General features: G+C 45.5%; 1 protein-coding gene across 1 annotated transcript; it reads left to right on the forward strand.

The window, feature by feature from the left end:
• The first annotated feature begins 384 nt into the window (after nucleotides 1–384).
• LOC135567432 (protein NLRC3-like) lies at nucleotides 385–9,785 on the forward strand. The gene is given in 13 exon segments (XM_065014830.1): nucleotides 385–478; nucleotides 729–895; nucleotides 990–2,072; nucleotides 2,075–2,295; nucleotides 2,433–2,917; nucleotides 3,001–3,032; nucleotides 3,274–3,412; nucleotides 3,510–3,653; nucleotides 4,012–4,185; nucleotides 4,986–5,032; nucleotides 5,169–5,718; nucleotides 8,724–9,128; nucleotides 9,613–9,785. Coding segments are annotated over 12 exon segments (3,468 nt in total). The 5' UTR covers nucleotides 385–452; the 3' UTR covers nucleotides 9,124–9,128; nucleotides 9,613–9,785.
• Nucleotides 9,786–10,058: the final 273 nt, after the last annotated feature.

The raw sequence follows: 10,058 nt of genomic DNA on the forward strand, positions 1-10,058 counted from the left end.
AGTCAGCTAGTGGGGATCCAAATCAAATTAATAATATTGGACTGTGTATGTTTAAATGCAACAAGAAGTATCTGAACTCTGACCTCTGACAATAAAAGTGTTGTCATTGTTAATGGTTGTTCAATGTTCAGACATACTGTTCTGTTATTTCTTATTGTAGCTGAGTGAGCTGTGACTTACATCTAAAACAAGTCTCTCTGGGGAGAGAAAGGCGGGACTTCTTCCTAAAATGAGTCTCTCTGGGGAGAGAGAGGAGGGGACCACTGCCTCTAAAATGAGTCTCTCTGGGGAAAGAGAGGAGGGGAACACTGGTTCTAAAATGAGTCTCTCTGGGGAGAGAAAGGAGGGGACCACTGCCTCTAAAATGAGTCTCTCTGGGGAGAGAGAGGAGGGAACCACTGCCTCTAAAATGAGTCTCTCTGGGGAGAGAGAGGGGGACCACTGCCTCTAAAATGACTCAAGACACCAGTTCAAAGAGGTAAGAGATTAATTGCAAAATATACATTGCTATTAAAAAAATCAAACTAATGAAAAGTGATCTCAAAGTACATGGAATGTAGATCTACATAATTAATTTAAAATACCAAACATGGATTTACCAATTGCAGACTGTAGCTTTAACAGAAACATCAGGACTTCTAGAAGTTCTACCAAACAGTTGTTAAAATGAAGTAGATGAGGTATTAATGTAATATTGATGAGGTGATCTGTCTCCCTGTTTTGTTCAGTGTCCAGAAGCCCAGAGCAGAGTCACCTACAACCAGCCTGCTATCAATGAAGAGTGATCAGCCACCTGCTTTCAGCCAGGAACCATTACCAGATGACAATAAGGAAGTGGAGAGTTTGGACAGTGAGGATGTATTAAAGATCACACACAACCTTCTGGACAGAAGAAGTAAGACTGTGTTTCATATAATATTACACAGAATGGTACAAAGGCCCTTATAAAACACACAAACTTATGAGTCCCAACTCTCATTTTCATACAGGTCAATCTCTGCTGACAGTCCAACAAGACGTTAAGGCTAAACTGAAACACAAGTATCAACACATATCTGAAGGAATTGGACACCATGGAAACCAAAGTCTGTTCAAGGACATCTACACAGAGCTCTACATCACAGAGGGTGGAAGTGGAGGGCTCAATAATGAACATGAGGTTAGACAGATAGAGATGGCATCCAAGAAACAAACCACACAAGAGACACCAAATAAAAGCAACGACATCTTCAAGCCTTTACCTGGACAAGACAAACCTATCAGAACTGTGCTGACCAAAGGAATCGCAGGCATTGGAAAAACAGTCTCTGTGCAGAAGTTCATCCTTGACTGGGCAGAGGGAAAAGCAAATCAGGACGTTCATTTCATGTTTCCTCTTCCTTTCCGTGATCTGAACCTGAAAAAGGACCAATACAGTCTGATGCAACTTCTTTCCCACTACTTCTCAGAGCTGAAAGAGATTGACAGCATTGAAGATGGTGAAACCAAAACTGTTTTCATTTTTGATGGTCTGGATGAGTGTCGACTTCCTCTAGACTTCAAAAACAATGAGAAGTGCTGTGATGTCACGGAGCCAACCTCAGTGGACGTGCTGCTGACAAATCTCATCAAGGGGAATCTGCTTCCCTCTGCTCTCCTCTGGATAACCTCAAGGCCTGCAGCAGCCAATCAGATCCCTCCTGAGTGTGTTGACCAGATCACAGAGGTACGAGGGTTCAATGATCCACAGAAGGAGGAGTACTTCAGGAAGAAAATCACAGATCAGAATCTGGCCAATGAAATCATCAAACACATGAAGACATCAAGGAGCCTCCACATCATGTGCCACATGCCAGTCTTCTGTTGGATATCAGCCACTGTCCTTGAGATGATTCTGAAAGAGGTAGAGAAGGATGAAGTCCCCAAAACTCTGACCCAGATGTACTCACACTTCATGATCCAAATCATTGTGAAGAACAGGAAGTATAACAAAGCCACAGAGACAAACCCAAAGGAACTGTCTCAGTCAGACAAAGAGATGATCCTTAAACTGGCAAAGCTGGCTTTCCAACAGCTGCAGAAGGGCAACCTGATCTTTATGAGGAGGACCTGAGAGAGTGTGGCCTTGATGTCACAGAGGCATCAGAGTACTCAGCATTGTGTACAGAGATCTTTAAAGAAGAATCTGGGCTGTACCAAGACAAGGTCTACAGCTTTGTGCATCTGAGCATTCAGGAGTTTCTAGCAGCAGTGCATGCTTTAGAATCATGTCTGGGCAAGAAGGAAAATGTTTTCTCCCCAAAGCAGTCACTAAGCGTCAAGGTTACTATGAAAACAGCCGATTCAAATTCTGGTCATGCAAGTTGAAGCCTGACAAGTTAACGTCAATCGATGATAATAATTCCGATGATGATGATTCCGATGAAGACAAAAAGGATGACAATGATGAAGAGGAGTCAATCCAGTTGTCTGACTTACACAGGAGAGCAGTGGACCAGGCCTTGAAGAGTGAGATTGGACACCTGGACCTGTTCCTCTGCTTCCTTCTGGGTCTCTCACTGGAGTCCAATCAGAATCTGTTACGAGGCCTTCTGACACAGACAGGATGTACCACACAGACCAATGAGGAAACAGTTGAGAGAACAGTCAGGTACCTTACAGACAACATCAACCAGGAATCCTCACCAGAAAGGATCATCAACTTGTTCCACTGTCTGAATGAACTTGATGCCAATTCTCTAGTTGAAGACATGCAGACCTCCCTGCGATCAGGAACTCTTTCAGAAACAGAGCTAAAACCTGACCAATGTTCAGCCCTAGCCTACCTGTTACTGATGTCAGAGGAGGTGCTGGAGGAGTTTGACCTGAAGACATACAACACATCAGAGGAAGGTTATCAGAGGTTGCTGCCGGTAGTGAAAACCTGCAAGAGAGCACTGTAAGTTCTGTTATTGAGTTGATGTTTACAGTATCATTATAATGAAGGATTTGTATATCTAACAGACTATATCCTCTCTTCAGACTAGCTGGCTGTAAACTCACATATAACTACTGTGAGACTAGCTCTGCAGACACTCAACCCTCCCCTGAGAGAACTGGACCTCTACAATGACTTTTTGACATCCCTATTTTACCAGGAGAGCTGCTCTGTGTTGACTAGAAGAGTCCACTTTACAGCAATGACAGAATACTAGAGGAGAGGGTTAAATGAGCCAATTGGACAGTCCACTTGCAACTGATAACTTATGAGTAAATGAACATTTGTGAGACTCTTCTGCCCTCAGTCTGGGTCAGTGTGGTCAGTGACAGAGGGTACCAACATGACTCTGGCCTCAGCTCTGAGAGAACTGGACCTCAGCTACAATGACCTGGGAGACAGAGGAGTGGAGCTGCTCTGTGAGACTAACCAGTCCACCTGCAACATACAGACACAGTGAGTTAAATAACTTGACAATGAGTTATTATGTGTGTTTGAACATTTGTTAATCCTGTGCTCTTCTGCCCCAGTCTGGGTCAGTGTGGTCTGACAGACACTGGGATCTGGCCTCAGTCCTGAGTTCACCCAGCTCACAACTGAAACAACTGGAGCTGAGAGACAATGACCTGCAGGACTCAGGAGTTACATTGCTGTCTGCTGGACTGAAGGATCCAGACTGTAAACTACACACACTGGGGTAAGTACAGCTGTTTCAGTCAGGTTGGTACTGAGCTGAGTTACACTGCTGTCTGCTGGACTGGAGGATCCAGACTGTAAACTACACACACTGGGATAAGTACAGCTGTTTCAGTCAGGTTGGTACTGAGCTGAGTCACACTGCTGTCTGCTGGACTGGAGGATCCAGACTGTAAACTACACACACTGGGGTAAGTACAGCTGTTTCAGTCAGGTCGGTAATGAGCTTATTAAAACTAATTCTCAGATAATCTTATTTTTTATCACATTGTTTGTGTCATGGACAAATGTATGGGTGTCCTACAAGATGATTGACACCAGTACATCAACCTAGACAGCTGTTGTGTGTCTCTCTGTAGGCTGTCTGGCTGTCTGGTCACAGAGGAGGGCTGTGCTGCTCTGTCTTCAGCTCTGAGGTCAAACCCCTCCCTCCTGAAAGAGCTGGACCTGAGCTACAATCACCCAGGAGACTCTGCAGGGGGACTGCTTTCAGCTGCTCTGGTGGATCCCACATATAAACTGATGAAGCTGAAGTAAGTCAGAATAGATGTCCTGATAGTGTGAGCAGCGGTTGTGTCATATGTAGTGTAGTAGGGTCAGTAACATGAGGACATGATGGTAGAATTAAGGGGAAGTTCACCCAGCAGGCTGAGCACTCCAACACAGCATACATCATCACCACATGAATACTCTTCTTCTGCATCTCTGATATCCTGTTGGAATTGTACTCTATTCTGTATGCAGTAGGTGGGATAGAATACCTGTATGTCTCTAGTAATGAATTGTACTCCGTTCTGTATGCAGTAGGTAGGATAGAATACCTGTATGTCTCTAGTAATGAACTGTACTCCGTTCTGTATGCAGTAGGTGGGATAGAATACCTGTATGTCTCTAGTAATGAATTGTACTCCGTTCTGTATGCAGTAGGTAGGATAGTATACCTGTATGTCTCTAGTAATGAATTGTACTCCGTTCTGTATGCAGTAGGTAGGATAGAATACCTGTATGTCTCTAGTAATGAATTGTACTCTGTTCTGTATGCAGTAGGTAGGATAGAATACCTGTATGTCTCTAGTAATGAATTGTACTCTGTTCTGTATGCAGTAGGTAGGATATAATACCTGTATGTCTCTAGTAATGAACTGTACTCTGTTCTGTATGCAGTAGGTAGGATAGAATACCTGTATGTCTCTAGTAATGAATTGTACTCCGTTCTGTATGCAGTAGGTAGGATAGTAATGAACTGGGATAGTGCACCAGAACACAACAATATGGTTTAAATGTTGACTGCTTTATTAGGTCTTTGTCAGTCAATAACCTGTTTCTCCTACAGTGTGGATCATGGTGGAGAGTGTAGGCTGAAATCAGGGCTGAGGAAATGTAAGTCTCTTCAATCCTAATTAACTGTATATTCAGAACTATAGTAACATAGTAACTAATCAATACTTGTTCTGTTCCGACAAAACAAAATTTTATGTGAAGATGTGGTTTGATTAAACTCTCCTTTTATCTACAGATGCCTGTCATCTCACCCTGGACCCAAATACAGCAAACCCAAACCTGAGACTGTCTGAGGGGAACAGGAAGGTGACACGGGTGTTGAAGGAGCAGCATTATGAAGACCATCCAGACAGATTTGATTGTCATTGCCAAGTTGTCTGCAGTGAAGTCATTTCTGGAGGTCGTTATTACTGGGAGGTGGAGAGAGATGGTGACATGGCTGACATTGGTGTCGTGTACAAAGGAATGAAGAGGAAGGGACGGGAGGATGACAGTTGGATTGGACTCAATAGGAAGTCCTGGTGTTTATACTGCTATGATAGTGCTTATGAATTTATCCATGCTGGAGTCAGCAGATCCATCTCTGGTCGTTATTCTAACAGAGTTGGAGTGTATCTGGACTGGCCAGCTGGTACTTTGTCCTTCTATAGTGTGTCCTCCTCTGGTACACTGACACACCTTCACACAGAACACACCACATTCACTGAACCCCTCTATCCTGGATTTGGGGTTTACTCCTCCTCCTCAGTGACCCTGTGTCAGATAGATGACCAACACATTCAGAGGTGAGTCAAATAGCAATGTTTCTTCATTTGTTTCCTCTGGAATCATTTCTACAATTACATTAGTAGTAGTTGTGTGTTTTAATGTGTTCTGTTGGACCTACAGACAGTTAGATTAGTAGTAGTGGTGTGTTTTAATGGGTTCTGTTGGACCTACAGACAGTTAGATTAGTAGTAGTGGTGTGTTTTAATGTGTTCTGTTGGACCTACAGACAGTTAGATTAGTAGTGGTGTGTTTTAATGTGTTCTGTTGGACCTACAGACAGTTAGATGTGGCACAAGCTCAGTGTTTTATGAGGGGGACGTATGTGTGTGGAGGTTGATACCTGGTGACTTCACATCTCTAGGGGGGGTGTAACTCATGATACCTGGTGACTTCACATCTCTAGGGGAGAATGTAACTCATGATACCTTGTGACTTCACATCTCTAGGGGGTGTAACTCATGATACCTGGTGACTTCACATCTCTAGGGGGTATTAACTCATGATACCTTGTGACTTCATCTCTAGGGGGTATTAACTCATGATACCTGGTGACTTCATCTCTAGGGGGTATGTAACTCATGATACCTGGTGACGTCATCTCTAGGGGGAATGTAACTCATGATACCTGGTGACTTCACATCTCTAGGGGGGTATGTAACTCATGATACCTGGTGACTTCACATCTCTAGGGGGGAATGTAACTCATGATACCTGGTGACTTCACATCTCTAGGGGGGAATGTAACTCAGGATACCTGGTGACTTCATCTCTAGGGGGGAATGTAACTCATGATACCTGGTGACGTCATCTCTAGGGGGGTATTAACTCATGATACCTTGTGACTTCATCTCTAGGGGGGAATGTAACTCATGATACCTGGTGACTTCACATCTCTAGGGGGGAATGTAACTCATGATACCTGGTGACTTCATCTCTAGGGGGGAATGTAACTCAGGATACCTGGTGACTTCACATCTCTAGGGGGGAATGTAACTCAGGATACCTGGTGACTTCACATCTCTAGGGGGAATTTAACTCATGATACCTGGTGACTTCATGATACCATCATCTAGGGGGAATGTAACTCATGATACCTGGTGACTTCATCTCTAGGGGGAATGTAACTCATGATACCTGGTGACTTCATCTCTAGGGGGAAATGTAACTCATGATACCTGGTGACTAACTCATGATACCTGGTGACTTCATCTCTAGGGGGAATGTAACTCATGATACCTGGTGACTTCATCTCTAGGGGGAATGTAACTAGGGGGGAATGTAACTCATGATACCTGGTGACTTCATCTCTAGGGGGAATGTAACTCATGATACCTGGTGACTTCATCATCTCTACCTGGTGACTTCATCTCTAGGGGGGAATGTAACTCATGATACCTGGTGACTTCATCTCTAGGGGGGAATGTAACTCATACCTGGTGACTTCATCTCTAGGGGGGAATGTAACTCATGATACCTGGTGACTTCATCTCTAGGGGGGAATGTAACTCATGATACCTGGTGACTTCACATCTCTAGGGGGGTATGTAACTCATGATACCTGGTGACTTCATCTCTAGGGGGGAATGTAACTCATGATACCTGGTGACTTCATCTCTAGGGGGGGATGTAACTCATGATACCTGGTGACTTTATCTCTAGGGGGGAATGTAACTCATGATACCTGGTGACTTCATCTCTAGGGGGGAATGTAACTCATGATACCTGGTGACTTCATCTCTAGGGGGGTATGTAACTCATGATACCTGGTGACTTCATCTCTAGGGGGGAATGTAACTCATGATACCTGGTGACTTCATCTCTAGGGCGGAATGTAACTCATACCTGGTGATCTCTAGGGGGAATGTAACTCATGATACCTGGTGACTTCACATCTATAAGCAATGTCCACCTGAGGGATCCTGAGTGTCGCAGACCAGGGTTCGATCCCGGGCTGTATCGCAACCGGCCGTGAGGGCGGCGCACAATTGGCCTAGCGTTGTCCGGGTTAGGGGAGGGTCTGGGGTAGGGGAGGGTTTGGCTGGGGTAGGGGAGGGTCTGAGGTATGGGAGGGTTTGGCTGGTGTAGGGAGGTTCTGGGGTAGGGGAGGATCTGGCTGGGGTAGGGAAGGTTCTGGGGTAGGGGAGGGTCTGGCTGGGGTAGGGAGGCTCTGGGGTAGGGGAGGGTCTGGGGTAGGGGAGGGTCTGGCTGGGGTAGGGGAGGCTCTGGGGTAGGGGAGGGTCTGGGGTAGGGAGGTCTGGATGGGGTAGGGGAGGCTCTGGCTGGGGTAGGGAATGTTCTGGGGTAGGGGAGGGTCTGGGGTAGGGATGCTCTGGCTGGGGTAGTGGAGGGTCTGGGATAGGGGAGGTTCTGGGGGTAGGGGGAGGGTCTGGGGTAGGGAGGATCTGGCTGGGGTAGGGGAGGCTCTGGGGTAGGGGATGCTCTGGCTGGGGTAGGGAAGGGTCTGGGGTAGGAGAGGTTCTGGGATAGGGGAGGGTCTGGGGCAGGGGAGGTTCTGGGGTAGGGGAGGGTCTGGGGTAGGGGTTGGTTCTGGGGTAGGGGAGGTTCTGGGTTAGGGAAAGGTCTGGGGTAGGGGAGGTTCTGGGGTAGGGGAGGTTCTGGGGTAGGGGGTCTGGGGTAGGGTTGGTTCTGGGGTAGGGGAGGTTCTGGGATAGGGAGGTTCTGAGTTAGGGAAAGGTCTGGGGTAGGGGAGGTTCTGGGGTAGGGGAGCTTCTGGGGTAGGGGAGGGTCTGGGGTAGGGGATGTTCCGGGGTAGGGGAAGGTCTGGGGTAGGGGAGGTTCTGGGGTAGGGGAGGGTCTGGGGTAGGGGAGGTTCTGTGGTAGGGGAGGTTCTGTGGTAGGTGAGGTTCTGGGGTAGGGGAGGGTCTGGACTAGGGGAGGTTCTGGCTGTTGTAGGCCGCCATTTTAAATAATATATTTTTCTTATTGTTCTTATCTTATTGACTTGCCTAGTTAAATAATAAAATAATAATATAACTAAATATAATATATTTATTTGAATCAGTCTATCCTTCTGCTTTACCAACACCAGAGACCATGGTGGAGAGAGTTGGACCAAGCCTGGACCTGAGAACACCAGAGACCATGGTGGAGAGAGTTGGACCAAGCCTGGACCTGAGAACACCAGAGACCATTGTGGAGAGAGTTGGACCAAGCCTGGACCTGAGAACACCAGAGACCATGTTGGAGAGATTTGGATCAAACCTGGACCTGAGGACACCAAAGACCATGGTGGAGAGTGTTGGACCAAGCCTGGACCTGAGGACACCAGAGACCATGGTGGAGAGTGTTGTATCAAGCCTGGACCTGAGGACACCAGAGACCATGGTGGAGAGTGTTGTATCAAGCCTGGACCTGAGAACACCAGAGACCATGGTGGAGTGTTGGATCAAGTCTGGACCTGAGAAATGTGAGTAAACTTAATTGAATTGTTTTAAAATCCAAATACGATGAAAGCAATCATTACACTTGATTCCCAGGCAAGGAACACAATCATGATCTATTTGGTCAAAACAAACTTAAAGGTATTGTCAGCGATATGACGTAGATGCCCAAAGTAAATGGCATTGTGGGTTGATTTCCGCAACAACTAAGAGCGTTGTAACACGATGCTAAACTTCTTGGCTGACACTCTGTTAGAGAGTGAAGAGAACATCCTAGGATCTACCAGAAATCAGACCCCAACATCTACAAAACATGGACCAGAACGATGTTGTTTCCTGCTTCCACAAACATTCATTAATATAACACTAATGTCAGATTATGGTATGCTAATGAGTGTACATTCTGAGACTGTTGCTTAGTTTTATTCATTTTATTACAAGTCTATTTAATAATTATTCATTCATTATTACATGAGATTGTCCATTTTAAATAACTACTTTTGACTTCAGGGATTCCTCAGAGCTGTAAGACTTGTGACCATGTTGAGGTAAGTCATCATGTCAATTCTTATTTTTACATACCTGCAGGAATCAGGCACAGTCTCAAAGCCAGGTGTGTACTGACCAACCATTCATCCTGGGATATAGACAGTCCTGTTTTCTGCTTTAGTAATATAAACACAGTCTCAAAGCCAGGTGTGTAGTGACCAACCATTCATACTGGGATATAGACATCCTGGGATATAGACAGTCCTCATCCTGTTCTGCTTGTAGGCATGCAGGACTTTAGCTGTTGTCATATTTTGTCTTTAGACAGTTTAATTGACATCACCAGCATTCCATGTAACATTGAATAAATATATTTGATGAGTTACTCAGGTAATGGGCCAGTTTCCGGAAACAGATTAAGTCTAGTCCTGACCTTAAAGAACTCTCTATTGAAACTTCCATTGAGC

The sequence above is a fragment of the Oncorhynchus nerka genome, unplaced genomic scaffold (genome assembly GCF_034236695.1).
Source record: "Oncorhynchus nerka isolate Pitt River unplaced genomic scaffold, Oner_Uvic_2.0 unplaced_scaffold_2062, whole genome shotgun sequence".
NCBI classification, from domain to species: Eukaryota; Metazoa; Chordata; class Actinopteri; order Salmoniformes; family Salmonidae; genus Oncorhynchus; species Oncorhynchus nerka.